This window comes from Prunus persica, chromosome G4 (genome assembly GCF_000346465.2).
Source record: "Prunus persica cultivar Lovell chromosome G4, Prunus_persica_NCBIv2, whole genome shotgun sequence".
NCBI lineage: Eukaryota > Viridiplantae > Streptophyta > Magnoliopsida > Rosales > Rosaceae > Prunus > Prunus persica.
Genome location: NC_034012.1, coordinates 4,151,892 through 4,178,442, shown reverse-complemented (window position 1 = coordinate 4,178,442; position 26,551 = coordinate 4,151,892). Strand labels below are relative to the sequence as shown.

General features: G+C 36.7%; 2 protein-coding genes across 2 annotated transcripts; one reads left to right on the top strand and one right to left on the bottom strand.

The window, feature by feature from the left end:
- LOC18780664 lies at positions 64-12,673 on the bottom strand. The gene is made up of 23 exons (XM_007213849.2): positions 11,699-12,673; positions 10,638-10,700; positions 10,183-10,254; positions 9,977-10,084; positions 9,776-9,856; positions 9,508-9,561; positions 9,313-9,438; positions 9,105-9,194; positions 8,871-8,990; positions 8,660-8,785; positions 8,385-8,501; positions 8,185-8,241; positions 8,027-8,101; positions 7,322-7,400; positions 7,197-7,208; positions 6,023-6,293; positions 5,350-5,617; positions 4,756-4,879; positions 3,774-4,120; positions 1,895-3,671; positions 1,316-1,569; positions 1,027-1,112; positions 64-411 (listed from the first exon to the last, which is right to left on the bottom strand). Exons 1-22 carry the CDS (start codon positions 11,876-11,878, stop codon positions 1,041-1,043), a joined length of 4,473 nt encoding a protein of 1,490 aa, XP_007213911.2. The 5' UTR covers positions 11,879-12,673; the 3' UTR covers positions 64-411; positions 1,027-1,040.
- Positions 13,793-18,313, top strand: LOC18779908 (DEAD-box ATP-dependent RNA helicase 1). The gene is made up of 9 exons (XM_007213868.2): positions 13,793-14,052; positions 14,186-14,420; positions 14,522-14,776; positions 14,993-15,144; positions 15,344-15,521; positions 15,922-16,109; positions 16,708-16,912; positions 17,559-17,664; positions 17,927-18,313. Exons 1-9 carry the CDS (start codon positions 13,934-13,936, stop codon positions 18,016-18,018), a joined length of 1,530 nt encoding a protein of 509 aa, XP_007213930.1. The 5' UTR covers positions 13,793-13,933; the 3' UTR covers positions 18,019-18,313.

Genomic DNA, 26,551 nt, shown 5'->3' with positions numbered 1-26,551 from the left:
TTGCAAAATAATAATAATTTTTTGAACTTAAATGAACACATTAGGACAAAGGGGGAACAAATATTTAGTCTGTCAAGCAGAAACCCATATTTGCAGTCTAAGATGATATAACATTAAAGCAAGTTGCGGGGGATTACAATTGTTCAAACATGTCCAGATCCAATTGGTCCATCACATCACTAATTTTCTAAGTAATAGTAAACCCAAAAAAAAAAAAAATTATCTTGAACAAAAATACAGACAAGGAAGTTAACTCTGCATGAAAATGCGTCTAAAGTTACATACCAAAAAATGCATCTACGATTCCTGCTTTTATATAAATTACACCACCATAAGGAGGGGCAAAGGGGGTGCGGCTCCAGTGAAACTTGCTCTTCAAGTTCCTTACGACTTTGAGCGAGGTTTCTGATCCTACGAAGAATGCATAAATGAGTATCATTAAAATAAAAAGCGCCGTCGAAAAAGATTGTTTGCTTCCCATGAAGATATATACAAGGTGCACAACAGACAGTTCAACTGGGACTCTGTAATGCATCAGCAAAAGTCAGACAAGGCGTGGCTGATGCTCATTTAACTGTAATTGCTTTATATTATAGAAGCTGAAACCCAACTGCTAAAATCATGACATCAAATGGCTTGGTTTCAAACAAGAGAAAGACAACGTGGCCCAAATAAGTTTAGTTAGTCTTCCTGTACCCAATGGACATGTTATTGATAACTGAAATACATTTAATTTCAAAGAGAGAAAATAATGTCCTACTACCAATGTATATCCAATCATGCAACTACCTAGACTGAAAATTGCAAAATGATCATACTTAGCAATTAGCAACAATAGAAGTTGAGTTTCCTACCCATCGTATTCACACGCAGCATAAACAATCTAGAGCTTCTTGTGGGTGCATGTGCATAGTATGTGCGTGGGTGGGTGGTAGTCTTAATTATTTGATCGAACTGTAACTTCTTGACAGAAGATAAAACCAGGTGTTTCATTCTAGTGAAACACTTGCATGTAATTGGAAGTACCTTCACTGCTCATCTCAATGTTGCCCCTGGCTTCGACTCATAGAGTGGTGTCGAAGGAGCTTCTGGCCAGGGTTTTGGTGTTCATCCTGTAAGTAGAAATGCAATCAATGCATATGGTGCAACAAGAAGATATTGTTCAAATGGTAAGGGGAAAAGAGAAGCTGGTTAAACTATAAATGTTGGATCAGAGGATGCACACACTTGAGTATAAATGTTGGATCTATAACACCAAACCAAATTATAAATGTGGGATCTACAACACCAAAGTATAAATATAAAAGAAATAAACCTTGTATAAAGATGCTGCTGACTCGGACTGTCCCGTCTGAATTGCAGCCTGCCCCAGGGAACGCAAAGCATCAAGCGCATCTAAGGTCAGCTGCCAGCCACAAAGTGCAACAACATCAGCACTGGTACCAGGGCCACGGCCACTACTGCCAGCAGCAGCAACATTCCCATTGACCCAGGGGCAGAACTGGTTGTGATGGCCAATTGGATCAAATTCCATAGGTTCTTCATAATTGCTCTCACCTTTTGGAGGTCCTGAATAACCAAATAGAGTTAACATAACACCAATCAAAAAGCATAAAAATATATATAAATGACTAAATCCTTTTTAACATATATTTAAGATGTTAAACTGTCAGTCACAAATATCTTAAACAGTAAGCATCACTTTTCAACTTCAATAACAAAAGTCAACGAAGAAAAGGTATTGCTCTAAAAATCTTAATCATTCACCATCCCTAAAAGTAAACATAAGAAAGAATAGAAGAAACTGTCTTCATATTCGTACAAAGTTTCTTTAGAAGAATTGGGAGGTGAGATATGATACAGGAACATAACTGCCCAAAATATAGATTTTTACCTATCCCATTCGCAACTGCATATTCTGATTCTTGGTACACACAATTGTTCGTAAATGAAGATTTGCCAGCATTTTTGACCTCCTTTTTGGTTGTTCTATAATTTGAGTAAACATTAGCATTGCATGAAAGAGAAGGGCGGGCATTGTTCTCTAACTTGCAGCTTCGACTAATCTTTTCACCACTTTCCACAGATTCAGCCTTAGTAGACCCATCAACCTTTGAGCCACTATCAGCCCTCCCTACAGATCGAGATAGCATCTCCTGGCTATCACCGTGTGGATCTTCCCTATTTATTTCATCAGGAACAATTTCATCCATCAGTCCAGGATCTGGGGCAGATTCGCCTGTCTGGCCCTGATTTTCAGCATCTTCAGTTCTGGGCTCCACATCACCAACTACACTATCTGCTCTATGCACAGATACATCAGCCCCGTGAATCTCAGCTTCATGACTAGCACACATTCCAACACTTCCTCCACTAATCCCGAAACTAAACCCATCCCGCGCCTGAGCAGTCACGGTTTCTGTGTTGAAAATTTCTTCCCCATCATTTGTACTACTAACACCCATTTCCCCAGGAATCACATCAGCAACAGGTTGGAAACCAATGCTCTGCTGAGCTTGATTACTATTATTCAATTCTGATGTATCATTCATGTCCAGATTTCCATATGTACTAGAAGTGGGGAAATGAGTATCATAATGAACATCATCAACATCTCCCGGGTAATTTTCAACACTTTCCATAGAGTCATCATCCGTACCGTGACAGATTGTATCCATTGCAATAACTGACGACGCACGTGCCGAATCCCTATTCGAATGGATTCCTGCAAATTGATCACTACCTTGCTGAAACGAAGCAACTCTATTACCATCAGCATAAATTTCAAGACCCATTGAATGACTCGGACCAGCACCAGACGAACAATGCGTATCGAAAATATCTGAATCACGAGCACGTTTTGAAGGCCCAGCTGAATATTGTCCACCATCAGTAACTTCATCACCATCACGATCAATGACAGTTCCTTCAACACTATCAGCCTGCTGCGTCCTTAAATGTGGCCTATCAACAGAGCTGCCACCTTTTTCCAAACTCCGTTTACGAGAGCTGGGACCCCTTGATTCATATGAAGCTGCACGATCACCAACCTCACTGCCTGCAGGTTGCCCAATCATCAGATCCCTTCCCATATCTACATCGTGAATGTTTCCGGACATTTCTGTTCTGCCGAATTGGTTAAAAGTGAAACCACCTCCCATTGTGAGATTCAAATCAACATCTGATTTTGGAACCAAACTCCCCCCAGTTGTTGTTGCTACCTCATCACGGTCTTCAGTCTGTTCTTTCTCTGCATCATCAGCAGCAACCCAACCACTAATCCCGCTGGCTGCACTTGCCCCACGTGTCAATCCCATTTTCTTGCTTGTGTCAGGAATATCAATGTTGTTGGGAGTAAATCGTGCAGGGCGAGGAATGGTTAAGAAATCCAAAATTCTAACTGTAGCACCACATAAGCTGCAATCTAGTAAAGGTGACCTGAGATCACCTCTAGATTCCTTAACTAACACTTTATTCTTTCCAGCATCCTTTCTAGCAGAAGCAGAAACTGCTTTCCTGCTTGATCCAGGTTCCTGTGAAAGATGGATCTGGGCATACGTAGGCCCAATAGAATATCCATTTCTAGCTGATTGGGCTGAATGTTCTTCACAGTCCTGAATATTCAAAAGCCATCTCGGTTCCCATCCACAAAGACTTATAAGCCTCTGAGCCTGATAAAGGAAAGGAACTGGGTTAGAAGAACATGTAATTGAGTAGTACGTAATTGACCAAGTCAACAAATCACAAGCAGGAAGTTCATAAATAAATCTTACACGAGAATATAAAAAGATTGCTCCATCTCGGGAGCTTTCCAGTTCTGGTATACTTTCTGATTTAAAATCTACTTCCCCTCCCATAAGATTCTGCGACTGGGACAGAAAGCGGTCAACCTGTGGACCCCGAGAAACCCACATTTGCTCAACTGCAGATGCAGCTACTTTAGGTAGAGAGTGGAATTGCAAAAGTCCATCACATCTATCCTTATATCCCCCAATTAAGGCAGACTGAGGGGTAGGAGGGAATTGCACCAGGCTTTCTGGGCAGCTGTTTCCTCTCCAAGGACAAGCAACTTTGTGACCAGAATCCAGCTGCTTGACAAAGACTTCTGCTGCATTTTGAACTTCACATTGAAATGAAAAGGAAAGAACAAAAAAAGGATTAAAAAACAGGAACAGACAAAGTTATTGTATTCTTAACTAATTTTTTTTATCAGAAGGAAAATAGGAAGGCAAATAACTTATTCTAAAACTGAAGATTTGCATTATTATACTATATTTTATAAGAAACAATAATTCTATTAACAAGTAAAAAGAGAAGTACATAGCATGGTGGGCAAGAAGTCCAAAAGGAAAACCCAACTAAAAATAGACAAGACCACACTAATCCAAACAACACTTAGCCCCAAACAGCATACATTGGATCAAACCACAGGGGACATCCTTTAAACGCTTAGACAAGGTCACAGGGAAGCCTAACTTGAAGCAAGGAATTCAACTCTGTCCCACAGTTTGGACTCAGCAACTTCCAGTTAGATGGTAATTTTGCAACCATCAAATATAGATATCGTAGACTAAACAACCACTTGAAACCAAAATTACATAATGCATTAACAATATAAGAAGTCACATTCTTAGCGGAATGTTTCAATTTTTTCTTACAATAAATGCAGAGCATGTAGGTCTATAAACATAAACTTTAAACGACAATGCTTTAAAATCAAATAACGAGAAAGCCCCTAAGACAGCAGTAGCTAACCTTCATCAGGGGTCCAAGATGGCAATAAAGAAAAACCCAGGGATGCACTGCATGATTCACATGCAATCTTATCAACATCAACATTCACCCAACCTCTCCGAGCACATGCCAATGAACTGATGACCTGCAGGCAATGACAAAAGCAACAGTTAGATGCTCTGAAACATATAAAATGTCAAAAAGCTTCATTTGAGTAACATTATAAAAGAAACTCATAATTTGAGCTACAAATCACAATAACCAGTTGAATATTTAAAAATATCACCATAGATTTCATCTTTCTATATAAATCCCTTGATATGACAATTCTATAGCCAAAAACAAAAAAAACAACAACAACAAAAGAAAAGGTATTTCATTTCGATAACATAAAACTAAAATATAAAAAAAAGTACAGTCATTATATATATATATATATATATTCATATAATAGGTATAGTTTATGTGTATGTATACATGCACACATTTATGCATCTAAATGACTTTATAATGGAAGTATCAGTGTTGCAAAGTTTACCGTTACAACTCAAATAAGTACAGAAAGACTTCAGATTTAAAATTTTTGTTTATGGAAATAATAGCTAAAGTGAAAACCTTGGGCTTTGCAAACCAATTTGAAGGCTTAAAGGTAGCTAAGCGACGCAGTAAGTCTCCTCTTTCCCAAGGTCTACATGACAGTCTTGATGATCCAAAAACAGAACTACCCCCACCACCACCACCAGCAGCACTCGTGCTCAAAGACGTCATTGGGGGTTGTGAACCAACACAAGATATAGATGCTCCTTTGGAGCCTTGTCCATGAATAGACCCATCTACACTCCCCACATTTGCCGGAACAGTTGGTGAAGATGCACCCGCCGAACTAAAACGCAGAAATGAAACATATATAAGGAAAATCGAATTAACAATAATACATGTAATAAATTGTAACTGAGTATAGTGTAATTCTTTCACCTAGAAAAGAACAAAAGCTTAATCTAAATTAAGCTGAAAAAACATGCAACACTTGGTAATTTAGCTGAAATTCGTGCACTCCACTTTCACAGTAACCAAACAGAAGCGTGAATTGACCAATTCACCACAGAAATAACCAAAACCCTAATACTGACAACGCAAATTGGTATACTACACTCACAGCTCGAACCAATAGCAAGCAAATGCAAAACCCTAATTAGATCAGCAAGAGAAATTGAAGGAAAACGAAGACCGAAAAGCCATGTGAACAGGGAGATAGAGAGAGAAGAGAGCAAGGGGAGGGATAGGGTACCTGGCAGCAGGAGTAGGATCAATGGTCCCTCCGGAGCTGATGACCTCCTCTCTCATGGTCGTTGATTTTCCCCACAAATTTTTTCGAAAGCAGAGAATGGGAGAATGCGTACTGGCAGCTCGTTTTATAGCGAGTAGCGAATGCGTGGCGCGTAAATGATACTCACTATTTTTTTTTTCTCTGGCCAAATCTGGGTTGGGTTTTACGGGTCCGACTGATATGTATGTTGGGCGGGGCGGGTTCGGTTTGAAATTTCGTTGGTTGGACCTCACTACCGGACAATGGGACTAGACGAGCCTGGTTGGTCTTGGACAATTATTTTATATAAAAACTTTTATATTTATTTATTAATATCTTACCTAAAACTTGACAATATGATTTTTATTGATATTTTTTATACAAGAGTTATTTTTTCAAAAAAAAAAAATATGTTTGCGTTGCATTCAACGGTTGAATTTGGAATTTACCAACAAAGCAAATCATCCGACTGTCTTCCCAAATTACTGGACAAAAAAACGTTGAAATCACCAAAACTATTCTGAAAATTTTAAATCTCAAGTGATGTGTTTAATATATAATTTTTTCTTTGTATTTTGGTGTTGATGTGTTTATATTTCACTTTGTAAGATAACTATTTTGAAGTGCCAATAACAGCTCCATACTCCTTTATGGATCACAAGATATTACGAAAACATACCTTGAATACTCTTTATTTTGCACCCCAAGTTGAATCCAAAAGTAAATACAACTTGCATGTATCATTACACAGATGTAATAAACATAGAAAGAGGGGGACAGAGAGAGGATGAACAACTGTTTGATTACATATTTTCCCTGTGGAATGTGTTTGTATTTGTAGAGAGAAATTAGATTTCACGTTTTATTTTGTTCTCTCTCAAAGGATACAACAACAACTAACAAGTATAATACATTTAATTCCCAACCCAAACTGCACCAAGTATCTAACAAATGACTTCTGAATGACAGGTTCACTCAAAGCAAATACCCCAAGTACTTTTTATAGATAATTCTGCAAGCCATACTGTCTGTATTCATTCAACAACTGACATCTGATGAGGTTCACTCAAATTTTTTGAATAAAGAAACAGAAAATAGCAAAGAAACCCGTCAGTATGTTCTGTCAAGGAAGCCAATCATCAAGATGGCAGAGCACCGGCACTGGCACCTGCAGGAGAAAAGGTGTCTTAGGGTCTTGCTTTCAAAGTGATTATTAGGAAAGGAGAGCAGGACACTCTGATTAATCCTTTGAGTTTCTACAGATTAGGAATTGAGACTTACCATCTTCCGCTTCCTTCCTTGATTCATCTCCTGATTTCCAAACAATATCTTTCAGCCCCGTCGACAGGTTCTTGTAGAACTGTAAATTTAAGAGAGTCAAGTGAAAACATGCAAATGAAAAAAATTCACAACACAAAACAAGAATAAAAAGGATTTGTGCATGCTCTGTTGTAACGGGAGTTTTAAACGTTGTGCAAGCAGCAGCTAGATGGGCAATAAACCTAACGTCGTAGGGGACTAATAATACATGTCCGATCCTTGAGCGGCGCTCTACATCTTCTTACTTTTACTTGAAAAATCAAAGAAAAGTAAAAACATGCATGGCCAAACGTGATCAGTCTGGTCTGTCTGGCTCAACCTGGTAAAACTCAATCTGGTGCTGACTTTCTAGGCCGATGGGTATACCAAACTCAGACTGAAAATAATTCTCACTTCTATATCCAGCCCACATCATGTGGCCATATGAGGATAAATCCTCTTATTTAAATCAGCATAAAATTCCCTTGCCATTTGCTGCTTGCTATGTAATAAAGCAAGCGGGGTGCCGACCCAGCTTTAGCCCACCAACTGCTAGCAATTAAATTTTGCAAGCAACAGGTGAAGCCCAGAGGCTATTATTTGTGAAGAGCCCCTAATTGCTCTTAATTAGATGAATATACAATACTTATTAGATGCCATGATTGCATCAACATTGCAATAACATACATTGTGAAATTCCAGAGTGTCTCCCCCAGACTTGCGGAGCTCAACCATGTAGAGTGACGGGGCCACCTCAAAAATCTGGAAAAGAAAGTTAGTTTGTATCCCATTTGTCAAAAGGGGCGTCAACTCAACAGGAAAAAAAGAAAGTGAAAGAGGCATACCTCTGTTGCAACAGATAAATGACCTTTACGTCCAGTTTTTTCACCTTGAAGCTTCAGCTGAGATGGATAAAATGAAATGAGGTTGTGTTACATATAGATGCATTTCCTCAGCTTTAAATTATGTTACCAGGGAAAGAGAAACGGAAACTCATATCACATCATGCACAGAGAGAGAGAGAGAGAGAGAGCAGTCATTGTACCTTGAAGTTATTTTTCTTTACACCAAAACCCAAAGGTCCTGCAGCTTCCTCAATTTTCGAAATTATCTCATTAGCAGGACTTTTGGATGTGAATCTTGTTTCTCTTTTAACAAGTTCCTGGTTAGTTAAGGAAATGTCAGCTGTCTTCTTAAACTTTACGCAAGCAGAACCAAAGAGGAAAAGATAAGACTTGCTAATAATGCAAACAGAGAAACTACAATGTGAAATATAACAATTACAATTTTACTTTTTTTATAAAAAAAATTTGACCATACCATTTTTTTCTCAAAAAGACTATTGAGATTCAGGCCCTGGGATGTAGAGATAAGCTCAAAGGCATTCATCGTGACAGGCGCCACATTTCGTACTTCTCGCCTCTCCACTACAAGGTTTTGAGATTCCTGTGCTTGGGAAGAATAAAGTAGATAGTCAAGCCCTGGCATCATAAACCAAAGTAAATCATAATACGTAATGTCTCACTCTTACCCCTGATTCATTGAATATAGAATCCACGTCATCAAGACTGACATCAACTTGTTCAAAACTAGGTGGCTTATATCCTTTCTTAAACCACTCATTCTCAATGACCTCAGCAATTGTAATTCTCTGTTTCATGAAATTAGCTTGTATAGTAAATGCAACATATAAATAATAGTACAAAAAACAAATTGAAACACCTGGAAAAGGGAAAATTCTATATTATAAGGGAAAAAGACATACTGCAAAGGGGTTAGGATCCAATATTCTCTTAATTAGCTTCTTTGCACTTGAGGAGAACCATGGAGGACATGTGAAGTCGGCCTTGAATATCTGGTGGTCACATAAAAACCATAGATGTAAAACAAGGATAACAGTGCCATAGGATGACAAAGCAAAGTAAATTTAAAGAGGAAGAATTAATAGGTGGGAGGGAAAGAGAGAGATTCACCTTTTTGTATAATGCCATGAGGTTGGAATCTTCAAAAGGCAAATAGCCAGCCATTAAGACGAAAAGAATCACACCACAAGACCATAAATCCGCTTTTGCTCCATCATACCCTTTGTTGTTTATCACCTAGAAAAAGAGTGTCATTAAGTGGAACATGGTAATAAGAGAAAGAAATAACTGATTAAGCTAACATACCTCAGGGGCAACGTAATTTGGTGTCCCACATGTTGTGTGAAGCAATCCATCTTCCTAAATAAAAGGGATAAGATAATCACCCACATATTCTGTAACAAATAAATGTGAAACTGCCTAATTATTCACCATGGTATATTATGACTATAAGTGTGAGATAGGTATTGTCAAAACAAAATAAGATTCAGGAAGCCATCCAGTCCTCACTATTAAATTTTGAATGGATTTAATGGGTTTACTTTTGCTTAAGGCATTAAGTCATAAGACTCACTCGAACTTGCTGAGGTAGTGCACTCAGTCCAAAATCTGAAACTTTCAGAATCCCATTAACATCCAGCAGCAAGTTCTCTGGCTGTAATTTACAACCACAACAGTTTAGTCTTACATGGTAGAACAGCTCATCACACACACACACACACACACACACACACACACATATATATATATCAAAGGGGGAAATCATAATTCCCACCTTTAGGTCTCTATGAAAAACACCTCTGCTATGACAGTAATCCACAGCATTTATAAGCTGCTGAAAATAATTTCTTGCTTCATCTTCTTTCAATCTTCCTTTACTTGCCTGGCAATTGAAAATAGCGCAAAGATTCTGATTATATATAATATATAATCATACCTAAATAGAAAGTCCAGAAAGAATTGAAATAAGCACTGTCTTACAATTTTGTCAAACAGTTCTCCACCGGTCACAAATTCCAAAACGATGTATATTTTTGTCTTGCTAGCCATCACCTATACCATAAACAGAGCAGGAAGTCACTTCCAAGTACCAAAGAAAACAGAAGAGAGAGAGAGAGAGAGAGATAAATGGGACAATAAAGAAACACTAGAATATAAATATAATGGTTTAAAATAAATCACAGTTTTAAAACTCCACAATGGAAAAACTGCACCACCTTCTCGTACGTGTTTGTTTTGATAATGATTAAAAACATGTACAAGTATATGCCAAACATGTATTTTATCCCAGATAGTGATTAAGAAAACAACAAACTTATAAACTATTTTCTAAGAATACACATAGAAAACATTAGGAATCCAAAAGGAGATGACATAACAACAATTAATACTCATTCAATTTTATAAATCAAAATACGGATATTGCTTTGTCTAACCTCATACATACGGATGACATTCGGATGTCTTATTAATTTCATCGTTGATATTTCTCGCTTGATCTGCAAAAGGAGAGGACATAACAACAATTAATACTCATTCAATTTTATAAATCAATATGAGAACAAAAATGACCACGAAAACAAAATTATTACTTTTGTTTCTTAAATTAGCTTTATAAGTATAGATGTTAAAGATATCAAAAAGGCAAGGTGAGGGTAACAAAAGCATATCTGTCAAGTCAGACCATGTGATTGGCTTGTTTCTTATTGGTTGGAATTAATCTCAACTAAACCTTTATTCCAAAAATCATTGGAGTTGGTACATCTACTAACAGGGTATGCTGATAGCAAACTGACGACAATTCAATTTCAGATGTTAGTCAAGTTTAGCTGGGTTTTCCAACATCCCACAAACAAAGAACCTCCAAAGGCAACTCACATGATAGTTGCAATGAAATGCTCACATTCCATTTCTTCTTCCTTTATTTTTCCACAAGTATATGCTTTACGAAATATCTAATATAAAACAACAGCAGCAGAGGATATATTACGTAAATTGTGGAACTTAAATATGTTTAAGAAAAGTCATAATCTCCCTAATTCAACTTTGATTGTGAATCTTTAAATCTCTCTTCGTTTCTCATAAGTTAACTTGGAAATTAAAAATAGAGAACTTTTTTAAAACTATACAAAATTCTTCAGTGTCAAGAAAGTCAATAAATTTCTTATAAATACACAAATTTCTCCAAAGTCAAAGAGTCAATAAAACAGTTATAATCAAACAGTAAAATGATTCGGGTCAGAAAACGACAAACTCAATCAGTCGTGCGTGTCAATCTTTCCGAAGTTGACTTTTTTTCCCCCCCTCACTTCCTCTCCTTGTTATTAACTTAGCAAATAAAACTAAAAATAAAAAATTAATTTTCCCTTGATTCTTCCTCCATTTTTTCACCAACCAAACAGCGGATTATCCAACATTACAATCTCCAGAACATCATTAAATTAACAGGAAACACAAAGGGAAATTAGTAAAAATGATAAATTAAAAAAAATTTAACCTGGCCGATCATCTTGTGCTTGAGGACCTTTTCCTTGTCGAGTATTTTAATGGCGAAGTTCTCACTAGTCTCGACGTTGCGAGCGAACTTGACCTTGGCGAAATTGCCCTCCCCAAGGGTCCGACCCAACTCGTACTTCCCGACCCGGGTCCTGCTGCCAGCCGCCGACCTCGACGACATCTCCAATCTCTTTCACTCTTTCTCCCCCCTCTATCTCTAGAATCTTCCAAATCGTTCCTCTCAAACTTTCCTTTCCAAATTTTAATACAGCGTTCCCTCTACCTCTTCTTCTTGCAAGGCTGCCAAACCTGAGACTTCGTCACTCTCATTCTTCCTTTTTATGCTTTGATCCAAAAACAAAAAACAAAGCCCTAATTCTCTGAGCCAATCAATCCTCAAATCGAGGTTCAAACTGGGAAAGAAGAAGCCTTTAAGCCAACACCGAAGCACGAGGTTGAAGAATCGCTGGCCGTTCGATCCGAGAAGAACCCCATCAATTCGGTTCCCTAATTATGAATCAAACGGATGCTGATGATGATGGCGGTGATGCATGCACAAAACTGAAAACTTTGTTTTGGAGCAAAAATCAGAAATAGGTTGATTGGGCAGCGACCCGATGGGGAGATTGAATCAGGGCCGTCGATCTGATCTCTGATCTCTGTGTTTGCTGTTTTTGGTAAGAAATGGGGAACAATGGCAGGCTTCAAATTGAATGTATCAAATATTTTGGGCGACGATTGGGGGGATGGAGAGGTGATGGGCTTTGGACTTTGTATTGGTTTCTTCGTGTCTATACGAGGAAGGCTCTATCTGAGGAGATTTTATAATTTACTTTTTTGGAGGTTTGGGAGGCTGAGAAGTTGGAATTCCCTGCTTTGCAGCCCACATGTTCTCTACTTCATCTCTTTTTGGTCTTATGAAGTATCGGCTGTGATGTGCCATATAGCTTGTGTGGTGTCACTCTTTTTTTTATTTTTAATTTATAATAAATAAAGACAATAGATTGCATTTATAATTCAAGCACAAAGTCCGTCAGTCACAAAAGCCATTACAAATACATAATGCAGTAATCACGAAAAGTTATTTTATAATTCCAGCATAAAGTCCGTCAACCACAAAAGTCATTACAAATACATAACGTAGTAATCAAGAAAAATTAATTTATAATTCAACCACAAAACAACGAAAGCCACTACAAATACATAATGCAGTAATCATGAAAAGTTAATCCAAATAGGAAGGATTCCACCGGCTCCACACATAGCCATAAAGGACCAATCATGTGTGGTCTCAAAATTTTAAATTAGTTTGTTCAATCATGTGTGCCAATCTCACTATTTTAATTCAATTTGTTCAATTATATATAAACATTAATTGAGGTAGCAATTAAATTTTATTTTTTTCCCTCATCTTTCTTCTTATCCACTTCTTTTTTTATTGTGTTATTTGTTAATTGTTGTTTCAATGAATAAGTAATTATATCAATATTTTTAATATTACTTTTATGTGAATTATCGATTGATCATTATTTTTTATTCATCATGACACAAGCGTTATTTTTATGTGAATTATGGATTGATCATTATATTTAATGCATCATGACACAAGCATGGAACAAACAAGTCACAACACAACACGAAATAATACCGAACTAGAAACAACCTATTATACGTTACGCGACAATGTTCGTTTTTGGGCTTTCTTTTCGGCATTGAGTTTCCTTTTAGACCTTTACTAACAACCTATTATGCGTTACGCGACAATGTTTGTTTTTGGACTTCCTTTTCGGCATTGAGTTTCCCTTTAGACCCTTACTTCTATTTTGTTCTCTCTCTTGTTATCAACTAGTTCTTAATGTAATGATAATTTTACTTCCAATATTGAAAGAGATCGAATCCTTCCCGTTGATGAAGACAAGAAACCAATTGGGTTATGAATTTTGGGCTGCCTGAAAGCCTGAAACACTACAACTGCAAACCTTTTGTTTTTGGTCGAACCCAAACTTTTAAGAGTGCGTTTCTGGTCCAGGCCTCTAATGCATTGGGCTTCGTGAAAATTCCCATTCTAGTCCCTACCTCAATTTTTGTTGGCCAGCTAGTCCCTGTCTCTGAAACTTGTTTCTAAAACCCTAGTGTGAGCCATTGCTGAAAGGGTTTTAGTTCAGGCAAAGAAAACAAAAACCCTGAAGCTGGTTCTTAAAAATTTGAAGCAAGCATCAAAAGATAATTGTTAAAAATGGGTGCAGAAGAAGATAAACAAAAGAGCATACCAGTTCTGCCATGGATGCGAAGCCCAATTGATGTCAGTTCCTTTGACGAATGCCCTCTTACTCTCCTTCCTTGCCTTGACCCCAGGTAACCATACCAATCCAGTTGGCCAAAATTAGCTTCTAATTAGCTTTGTGAAAATTACCCAATTGGCAAAATGTTCCATTTCATATTCTACTTTGTGTTATAGAAATACTCACTTCATTTTACTGTGGATTAGGCTGAAGGTGGCTTTGGAGAACATGGAAATCTCTTCACTTTTCCCAGTTCAGCTTGCAGTTTGGCAAGAGACTATTGGCCCTGGATCTTTTGAGCGTGATTTATGTATTAATTCTCCAACTGGAAGTGGGAAGACTTTAGCTTATGCTTTGCCCATTGTACAAATGTTGTCAACTCGCTCTGTTAAATGTCTACGCGCTCTGGTGGTGTTGCCTACTCGTGATTTAGCCCTGCAGGTTTCATGACTTCCCATAAAAACTAATGTTATGAAAGCTTTGTATGGGCCTTTGGGTGTGATATAAACTAAATCAATGATTTTCATGTGTTATTGGATTAGGTTAAAGAGGTTTTTTCTGCAATTGCACCTGCTGTAGGATTATCTGTTGGTCTTGCAGTTGGTCAATCTTCTATAGCTGATGAAATTTCAGAACTTATCAATAGACCTAAGCTTCAGTTGGGTGTCTCTTTTGACCCAGAAGATTTTTTGCCTGAGTTACAAAGCTCGGTGGATATATTGGTGGCTACCCCGGGAAGGCTAATGGACCATATCAATAACACTAAAGGATTTACGCTTGAGCATCTCTGTTATCTTGTAAGTAGGAGATTATGGTACTGCAATTTTCATTCATATGTTGTGACACTGGAATTACAGATATTTCTTATGCTACAGTATATCTTTTTCCAAACTGAAACCTTTGATGGGGCCTGTTATATTTTAAAAATGGTTTCAGAATATGTATATGTTTGACGTGAGTTGAAACAACTTTTTCATAATCTCTTATAAGGCAAAGCATATGATGGTTTATAGGTTGTTGATGAAACAGATCGATTGCTCAGGGAGGCATACCAGTCTTGGCTACCCACTGTGCTTCAAATCACTCGCGCTAATGATGAAAGTTTCCTTCCTTGTGCGCAAACTTTTCTACCGTCCCCATTTTCCTTGAAAACCATAAGGAGATCGTGAGTTCTATGTGCATTTTCTCTTCCCTTGGAAATTTTTATGTTACAGATCTGCATCTTTGTCATGTGGCTTGTGACAAGCATGGTTTCATACTGACAGTACTGACACACAATTGAGCAATGGTACTGCTCTTTCATAAATGAAACTATAGTTATGACATTTGCCATGTTTTTTAATATTATCTCAAATTTGTTGCAGTGGTCTTGAGAGGGGTTTTAAGGGTAAACCTTACCCCAGGCTTGTGAAAATGGTTCTTTCTGCCACGCTAACCCAGGATCCAAGCAAGCTTGCTCAGCTTGATCTGCATCATCCTTTATTCTTGACAACTGGTCAAAAGCGTTATCAGCTTCCAGAAAAACTACAATCCTATAAACTGGTATTTCATCATCACTCTATTGGCAAACACGAGTCCTTGGGAGAATGGCACTGTTTCAGTTATGCACGGAAGTAATAATGCTTTTTACCTATTTAGTATTTAGGATAAATAGATTAGTGACCTATTTGATGGGATGACAAATGTCTAAGCCTCTATCTAAAATGATACCTTTTGCAAACCCTAGTCGTGTTTTCCTTGCAAGTGTGGGATGATGGCAAGGGTAAGAATATCTTTCTGTATGGTAGTTGAGTTCTGATTTTACACTAGATTGATTTAGTCTCTTTCGGTAGCATAACTAAAATAGAAAATCTAGGCATTATATTTTTATAAATTCTAAAATACGTGTCTAAAGAGAACTCAGTGCCCTCTCCTAATTTTATATTCCATTTCTTATCTACAGTTTTGCGAATCAAAATACAAACCACTGTATTTGGTTGCGCTCTTACAAAGCTTAGGAGAAGAGAAGTGCATCGTTTTCACGTCATCTGTGGAGTCGACTCATCGTCTATGCACCTTATTGAACTCTTTTGATAATTTGCCTTTCAAGATCAAGGAGTATTCAGGCCTTCAACGGCAATCTGTACGAAGGTAATTTCTGGGCTTTCACTTCTTTTATGTATGTAAATTTAAGGGATACGATAAACAACAGTCTCTGTCTCTTTACAAATTAGGAGTGTCCTGATGTAGTTAGGTTGTGTTCTCTACAAATAACACAAAGATGTGGACACACATCTAAAGTTGGGATAAATCTGATAAACGGCATTCTGGAATCTGTTTGGGTGTAGTGTCTGTGTTTGTTTATACAAACATGATATTACTATATTTTTAACAGTGTGTTGATTTAGACTGTGATAGAAACAAACTTTAGGGTCAGTTCAATCCATGGTTTGTGTGGCACAAGCTACTGTCCTGAATGTCAAATCACCTTCCATGATGAAATTTACTTGAGCCTCAAAGGAGGAGACTACTCTTTTTCATGCCGACTCTCATAGGCCAAGAGCCTAAGATTAGTTCTCATTTCCAAGTATTGCTATCCATATAAACACTTCTTATCTGCATCTAAGAAACATGTCCTAGCTTCGATATTCTCATTCCCAATAGATGGCTGTAACTTGTCACAGCATATGGTTATTAGGTTATTTATAAACTGTTGACAAGATTATGACAATGATATTTCTCACGGCAGCAAGACACTGAAGGCATTCCGGAAAGGAGATATTCAAGTACTTGTTTCATCTGATGCAATGACTCGTGGAATGGATGTTGAAGGAGTGAGGAATGTCGTAAATTATGATATGCCTGCATACATAAAGACATATATACATCGAGCAGGTCGGACAGCAAGAGCAGGCCAAACTGGTTGTTGCTTCACATTGTTGCGTGAAGACGAGGTATGTGTTGTCTTGTTAGCAGACCAACGCACATTCTAGGTGAAGGTTATGTGTGATAAAAAATAGTTGTTACCATATACCCATGTGTATCTTTGTTTTTTTTTTTTTCTCTTAATTTAGTATTTCCTTCAATTTTTCTATGTCCAAGGGTGCAACTTGGATGGGTCACATGGTCAGTGTCAATTGGCTGTGAGCTTGTCATATAAAGTAGACGTTTGGTTTGAGTTTGGGACAACTTTATCTCATCCTACTTCAGCTGAGTTCTATTCATAAACTGGAATTGTATTTACTTGATTTGTCCCACATAATTGTCAATTTTCGGATGTACAAATATATTTTACCTATCAATTTGATGCCGGTTTGAGCTCAAAGGACAAATGAAATTTAGGTGTTAATCATCATTAAGAATTGGAATGAAAGTCATTTAGATGTTGAAGTGAAAGTCATTAGGTGTTTTTTTTTCCTTGCCAGAACAAAGTCATTAGGTGTTAATCATGGTTAAGAATTGGAAAAAGTAAAAAAAAAAAAGGAAGAAAAGATTGAAGAAAAAAGAATGTGCTCTGTTCAGATTAAGCTTAAATGCCATTAATTTGAACTCTCACTCATAAATTATTGGGATTCCTTGTAATTTTCTGTTTTATGCCAGGTTAAGCGATTTAACAAGCTGTTACGCAAAGCTGAGAATAACTCTTGCTCTAAGTACTCCCTTCCTTCCAGTTACATTGAACCGCTCCACTCTGTCTATGAATCTGGTAATTGCTTGGCTTATTTATATGTCTAATTATAGGTTAATTACACTTTGTGATTTTTGGTATAAATTAAAAAAAAAAACACTGATTTTGGTGAATTTACAGTTTGATCCTTGATTTGTAAATGTTTGCCCCCGTTAAATTTACCCATTGTTTGAGCCCCGTCAGCTAGACCAATTGGAATGACTTTAGATGCTTCAGTAGCATGGCTCTGTTTTTTTTCTTTCTTTCCCGTTTTTATATTTTTTTTCCCTCAATGTGACAGCCCTGGAGAAATTGAAGGAGACAGTTGAAATGGAAACCTCCAGGAAGAGAAAAACTGGCTTCAAGTCTTCTTTGAGTGGCGAAAGGAAATGAAACACAGCAGCCTCCAAAAGAAAATGATTAGTGAAGCAAGTTTTGTGGGCACTGCCTGAGAGTTCAAATTTGTGGTTAATGCAAAGCAAGTTCTAGTGGCTAAAAGTAATGACGTGAGTTGGTGCAAACTGAAGGAAGTCCTGGAATATAAGATGAGGGATGCTTTGTAAACTTTAGTATATCCAATATACACAGAATTTTACATCCACCTTTTGTATATTCAGTACTCCTCTCTTCCCTTTCTTATTTTTCCAAATAATAATAATTTCTTGGAAATTTGTCCTCGTATTTTTTCTGGGGACTGATTGCATAAAATTGCCTAAAGACAAAATTGAAAACTTTTCCTCCATGGAATCACTTCTCATTGCGACTAGTTAACAGAATTACCATCCTACCTTCCCTAAAGAAAGACTCTTCACTTTCTGAATTCCAATCAAGGAGTTATTGGTTCTTGGACTTGCACGTTTGGTGAAGTGATGTTGTTGCCTCGTGTTAGTACCTTTCTTGGTTAAACAAACGTTCCTCAATATTTGTCCAAACATGAAACATGGAGGAAAAGGAGAGAATAACATTGACCATCTGCAAACATATATTACAAATCCCAGTATCTAAATATTGCATCTTTCTTTTAGTTTTCTCCAATATCTTAAAAACATATCTAATAAATATTGAATCACTTTGTATAAACGCAATATTTCTTTACCTAGATAGTGTTTTTTTTTTTTTCAGACGACTTCATATCCGCGATTCTCCAATATAATATCTTGAATATATATCTAAATTATTCATACACTAAAATATAAAATTTTAAAAATAAGTTTATTATGACAGACTTATTGACGATCACTTTTATTATGACCAACTTATCATGTAAAAGTGATATGAATAATATTGCACAACTAATTATTGGACTTATAGGCGTAGGTAATTGACAGGATATCGTTCGTCTCATTTTAGGTTAGTTTGCCACTCAAAGATGATTTACTTTCTTCTCAGAAAACTTCCCGGGTTCTTATCAAAATATTAAATAATAATAATAATAATAATAATAATAATTCCGTGTTAATCATTAATCATCCCTTAACCCAAATAGATGTTGGATAATAATTAAGATTTGCCAAAGCATATATATATTGATCCTCAATTCCAGAAGTAAGTAAGAGGAGCATACTAATATGAACTATATAATTTTTTGTGTGACTTTGTACAGCATAAAGTTACATAATGCATGTCTCATATTCCATATCTCATCAGCTCAGCTGGTTTGGTCATCTCACTAATTCTTCATGGCCATGTTAGTTGAACCAAAACAAGAAAATGACAGAATATAAACAGGGCCTCAAAAAGACGGCTGCAGCTCAAATATATATGTCACACAATAACGCCTTCAAGGCTAGAGCAAGCTTTCAGCTTTTATTTGTTGATCATCTTCAAGGCTCAGTTTCAGTGACCGAACATCGAAAAAGCCCGATGAACCTCCTTGAGAAAGTACTTAGACTCAGTACCAGCAGCTGCAGCAGCAGAAGCAGCAGAAGCAAAGCTAGGTGGTGATGGTGTGGAACAAGCACAGCCCTTGGATGATGATGAACTGATGAGAGAATCATTTGAGGTATTAGCATATTCTCTCTCCTCCTCCTTGATTGTATCCAACACCTTTGAGGTTCTGTGCCTCATGACACTCACAAATTGTGGTGGTGCCACCTCTGTAATGAACCTTGCTAGCCGTGAATTTGCCATTTTTCCAAAGGAAAAACTAATTAAATTTAGAACTTTAGAAGTGAAAAAGTAGCTAAGAGAAGAAAACCCAAGAGAGAAATGAGCTTGTAGAAAACGGGTTGCTTGTCAAATTTGAACGTATGAACACAACTTATTTATAGATAAAAATTCATAACCTAAATTTATTAGGCTTACACTCAGCCACTAGTCACAGTCCAACAATGTTAAATCAGGTTTTAATATCTAGTGCCGCCTCTTGCTTTTGACATTAATTGGGATGGCCTGCCGTGGGACCCACGCAATGGTAGGTGTCAATGCTTGGATGGAGATCAGATATCTCCTGCAGATATGCTTTGTGTTGGGGACGATGGCTTCCAAAATTGCACTTTTCCCGGCTGAACTGGGAGTAGCCATTGGCCTTGCTACGTGTTAGTTCATATGAAGCTACTTATCGGCAGATTGATGCTGACAAAAACTTTCTTGAGGACCTTTCTTTGATCCGAGAAAATATGGTCCTCCATTTGGTTGGCTCAAATTAAATTAGGGTGAAATGTTAGGAAAATATCCTAATCATTGTTTTACTAGTACGCATGTACGTACCGTGTTTTTTAGGCTGACAATGACTTTGATAATCAGTTTAGTTAGCCCATCAAATTATGTGATTGCAATTAAGCTTAACGATTAATTAGTCTATAGTTGTGTTAAAAGTTTGAACCCGGCTATTAGAGGTACATTTGTAATTAATCGGCTTTGTTTGTTGGTGAGGCAACATCTAGATGGATTATTGGTTAAATAATCCGCTTTGAACTTATGTTTGTTTCGAGTGAAGCATTGGCAAAAGAATGTAGAAATTCTTGTACACTGCTTATTATCAAAATATGGGACCCATATGTGAGCTCTTACATATGAGTCTCACGTTCAAGATAACGGTACAATATTCGGTAGTCTTATTCAAGACTGCTCGACAAAATGACCTAATTTGTTTGCTAGCACTTGAGTGATTTCAAACTATTGGTAAAGTATGAGGCTTATATCAGAAATCGCCAATGTGAGTCTGCATCTCGAATTTTTGTTCAAAGAGTGAGCGATTCACCATATCAAAACTCCCGATTACTTTTATTGCAAGTGAACATTTCGGATGGGCTATATATCATTGGGCATGTAATGAATAGAAGCTTGATTATCACCTTGGCTAGACTTCCCAGCTAGCCCATGATCCAAAATTAAATGCTAACCTATCCCAATTATCCTAAAGTGAGTTGCAAAATAAAAGAGAGTCATACAGATCAATTTATGTATGGTCCTACAAATCACATGCTAGAAAGTGTAATTAGGAAGAAATTGAAATTTCAAAGGATATGGATGCCAAAACATTTGGCCCCATCATCATCATCTTCATTTAGCTGGTTTGGCACTTCAACCATTTTTGACCATATAGTTTCAATTCCATCAATTTTGCCATTGTAGTTTTGTATTTGTAGCAATTCAAGGACATGTTAGTATTCTCGTCAATCTCTTTAATGATGCAAGGGACAATTTAGTGAACCCAAAACCCTTGAGGGCTCGTTTAGTACACATGACTGTCTTGGCATGGACTATGCTTAGAGACTGGCTTGGCTTGGTCTAAGTTGAATAACACTTATCCTGCATTTGGTGTATACTTGGACTAGGACTAGAATTTTTTTATTTTTTTAAAAATATCTATATATATGTATATATGTATTTTATAATATATATAATATATATGTATATATACCTACATATAATATATATGTATATATACCTACATATAATATATATACATATATATATACATATATATATATATATGTATATACATGTATATAAGTATATTATAATAATATTATATATTTTAAATAATATAAACGTACATACATATATATATAAGTGTATATAGGTGTATATATGTATATTATAATATACATGGGTATAATACATATACATATATTTATATATATGTATGTATATTATAATATATAATATATATATATGGGTATGTTATAATAATAATAATAATATACATGTATATACGTGTATATATGTATGAAATTCTCCCAGTCCAAGCCAAACTTGTGTACCAAACGACTCCTGAGAGTAAAAGATTGTCTGAAATTCTCCCCATTTCCTATTAGGGCTCGAAATTCAACCACTAATCCCAATTCTTGAATAACCCTAAACCCAGATGACTAATTTCAAGCCCTAATATGAAATTAGGAGAGTTTCAGACGAGTTTTTATGCTCAAGAATTTTGGGTTGAAGAAATTGCCCCTTGCACTGTCAAAGAAATTGACAGGAATACTAACTTGTTCTTAAATTGCTACAAATACAAAACTACAAGATCAAAATTCATGAAATTGAAACTATAGGGTGAAAAATAGTTGAAGTGCCAAATTAGAGTGAACAAAAGTCTCATATAACCTATATATATATATATATATATATATATATAGATTGGTTTTGTCTTAGTCAACATACCTACATTTGTCTACTTTCGCTTTCTTCCTGGGTGAATTAATTGCTTCTTATCCGATCCATGAACAGTCACGCTTGGAGAAAAGTGTTAATGGTCCAAATTCACCCTAATTTCCACGCTCTTTTCTTTTTCGTCTACATCAGACATTCCCATATTCAGAGGCCTTTTCTGGTTCCTTCCACCTATTTTCTCCAGACTTGGCACTTGCCAAAGAGATCATGATAAAACAAAGAATTCATGACCTAAGAATACATGAATTACATCGTAAAATACAGAAAGAATTAGAGGAAAAAAGAAGAAGAAGAGGATTATTATTGTTCAAATCTGCCTTAATATGGATCAACTTTGAGAAGCCATCATTGATTTGTTAATTATGATAACGGATCTTGTTAGCATCCAGTTTATATGAAATGGAGTAGCTTAGCAAACCACATTATCTGATACGTTATGTGTTAACTACAAACTGATTATCATAATAATGGTTGTAATAAGTTGATAGATCGATATCTTATCTATCATATAATGTTATAAAAATGTGATCCAAGCATCTAAATTAACTATTTTGTATCATTCTGCAATAGAGAAGAGCTTCTTTGCACTTGGGATCGATGCCAGTTTGTAGTATCGATGCCAGTTTGTCGTATCAATGCCAATTTCACATCGCAAAATGACTATATTGCTACGTCACACACATGGCTAGCCATCATCCAAGACCAAGAATGCAATTGCTCCTCACGTACGTTTCTGCCGTATGAAGTAGGGCACCAATAAATGCAAAAAGCTATAGTAAGTTAAAGAAAATTTTATTTTCCAGTGACAATGAGTTTTGTAATGCACAAGTTGGTCTATAGTTAAGTCTGTTTGAGACCCAAGTTCCAAAACGCCAGAAAGAAAAGGGCAACAATCTGTCATGGCCCACCTTACCCAGATTGTCAAATGAGACCGCAAATATTTGGATAAAAAAGAGCCCCAATTGAGTAGCTCCAAGATTTGCATTTAATTCATAAAGTAAGTAGTATTCACATGTTCATCTCCTTGACAACAAGGTTCTTACAACTTGGCAGCAATGCCTCTGTTTTTCCATCATTTACATGGAAAATTCCCAAAATGATATCTTGACAAGACAGAGAAAGAAAATAAAAGAAACATACAGGAACATGCACGCATGCATATATGCCTACAGAATTAATTAATTTAATTATTCTGTAATTAGAAAATTATTTCTTCAAAGAAAGTTGTAGTTGAAGCTGCCCTCAGTCATATGGGGCGGCTGAAAGATAATGATATATAGGTCCCTACCAGCACGACCTTTATCTAAAAAGTTCACTTACGCAACTCATATTTCCTGATATTTTGCTACATTCATTCATATTTTTCATAAGTCCCAGACCCTCTATATAAATCGAGCACAGCATACCAAATTCCTTACATATAGCTGCCTTTCCTCTCATCAGCCAAAATGGCCAACTCTACAGAAACAGCTTTGGAAGGCCTCCCACGGCTTCCAATCATCAGCCAAGCTTCCAAGGCTGAAACCTCCCGACTGACCCCATTGTCTGCAGTTGCACCCTCTCACTTTCTTCCACTACTTAAACATTCTAGGGTGCAAGTTCATATGCCTCTGGACACAATCCATGAGGAAGAACCAGCGGACGATATTAATATTATTGTTGAGAATAATCCTGAGATAAACTATTCTCTCCCTCAGGCTTCTTCACCGGCATCATCGCTCTTGTCGTCGCCGTCGACATGCTTCCTGCAAGTGATGAACAAACCTCTGTCGTCGTACAATCACACTAGTTCAATTGCATGCCATGGGCAGTACTGTGCTTAGGGAAGAAATCAATATAGACCCATAATTAGCTAATTAATGCTTCCTTTTTATGAAGTCTTTAATTAGGTTTGTTAATCATATATATGCTTTCCATGTTTATGCATGGAAGCCAAAGTGTATGCTTTCCATGTTTATCATTTTGGTACCTCGCTGGAAGCCTTTTTTTCATTGTAAACTGGTAATTCTAGTTGTATCGTGTATAAATTAAAAATTAAGAGCCCGTTTGATAACCATTTCAATTTTAGTTTTTAGTTTTCATTTTTCATTTTTCATTTTTTGAATATAGAGAAAAAAGAGGGAGCATGAAAGTGAGAATGAGAGTGAAGATGAGATTGAGAGGGAAAATGAGAGAGGGGATGGGAGGAAGGAGTAATTTTAAGTGAAAACAAAAACTAAAAATTGAAATCAATTTGAAATTGTTTTCACTTTTGTTACTCCTCCCTCGCATCCTCCCCCTCTAATCCTCTCTCTCAATCTCGTCCTCACTCTTCTATACTATAGCATAAAAAGTAAAAATTAAAAATTGAAATTGAAATGATTATCAAACGGGTGACAATTTATAATTTGTAATATTTCCTAAAGAATATTTTAAATCTAGAAACTCCTTGAACCAAAATCTAGGGATATCATGCACCAGCCACTTGTGATCGCAAAACCTAAACACGCGGTTTTGTGTTACGCTGTTTTACCAATTTGGTAATTACACGCTTAGTTGTTGTGCGTTGTAACGTGCTTTTGCCATTTTGGGTTTCACTCCGCGTAAAACTGTAAAAATTCAAATCTATCCATCCCTACATTCTCTCCAAACGTTGCTCATCCCATGACGTGGCCTCATCTCCACCGCTGATTAGCTATAGCAAGGCCAGCCCACTACCCTATTTTTGCACCTCTAGTTCCATCTCAAACCTTCACTCACTTCATCTATATATACAATGCATCACAAACCCTTCTCTTCAACCCAATACCATTCATATAGCAATATTACGTGTTGATCAAGCACATCCACCTCTGATTTTATTTTTCCACATTGAGATTTGATTTAGTGAGATATTCATTATGGGTTTGATGGCAAAGGAATTGAGGTACATGCATAACTGGGGCGAGGTGGCCCCAGCACTTGTTATACCTCACGAGAAGCCCTCCAATAATATTTCGAAATTGGAGACCATTGCCGAAGAAGGATCCGAGAGCTTTGAGATTATGCCAAACGGAGTGGTGTTTCTCTTTCCAGTGTTTCTTTCTTTTTTGACTTATTACTTCATGTTGTATAGGCAGATTGTTTGATTTGTTCATGGGATTTGTTCATGGGACGTTGATCTCATGTAGATGATCATGAAAAAGAGGCAAAATTGTATGTCGAGTAGATTGTATTTAGTAGACTAGAGTTGAGATGTTTTCTCCTCTACAAATACAATGGTACATTTTGCACATTATAAACCATTATTTCATTATTTCGGAAAATTTTCATATCTCTCTTGCTCAATTCTTGCCGGCTGTGATTGAGAGTTATTCCATGAATTTGATGTGTTTTAATTTCAAAAGGGCCAAGCATAGCTCGGATTGAATTAGAGAAAATGATCTAAGATTATTATGATCAAGATACATGATTAAAATCAAGACCTCCTGTCTGTGAATATAAATACTTTTAAACACTTGAGTTATACGACTCTTGTTTTAATAATTTATTTTCTTCCAAATTGTAAGCTTAAAAATGTGAAAACCTTTTGGTTGCCTGGTACATCCAGTTAGCTAATTGACTCACCTATATAATAATTTCAGTGCTTTTCCGAGTTTCCTTTCTATTCTGTTTGGGCTTATTTTTCAAACGATAAAGAGAAAATGCTAAAATCGAAGAAAAAAATGTCCTGAAAGCCCTTTTTTTTTCTTTTTTTTTCTTCTTTTTGTTGAGAACCTAATTGTGTTTGTTTTCATTAAGTAAAATTGAGAACTTCGAATTTTGAACTGCTATATATATATGCGCTCTTTTTTGAAGTTATAATCTTTTTTTTCTTTTTCTTTTTTATTCAAAACACACCTAGTCTAGCCGGGCGGCTATACTATTTATATATATATAAAATGAGGACCCGCCTGGGGCCTGGGGCCTGGCGCCTAGGGCCATTTCGGAACGTGTCAAAACTAGTATAGCCGAACGGCTATACTTTTTCATTTTTAGTATAGCCGGGCGGCTATACGATTTATAATAAAATAACGACCACCCGCTCGGCTATACTTTTTCATTTTTAGTATAGCCGGGCGGCTATACGATTTATAATAAAATAACGACCACCCGCTTGCTAACGCCTAGAGCCCGTGTCGCCACGTGTTAAACAGTATAGCCGTGCGGCTATACCCGTTTTAAATAGGTGTATAGCCGGTCAGATATATTATTTTTTATAATAAAAACCGTAGTATGGCCAAGCGGCTGTACTATATTAAAAAAAGACCCGCTGGCGCTTAGCGTGGCACGTGTAAAAATAGTATAGCCGCTC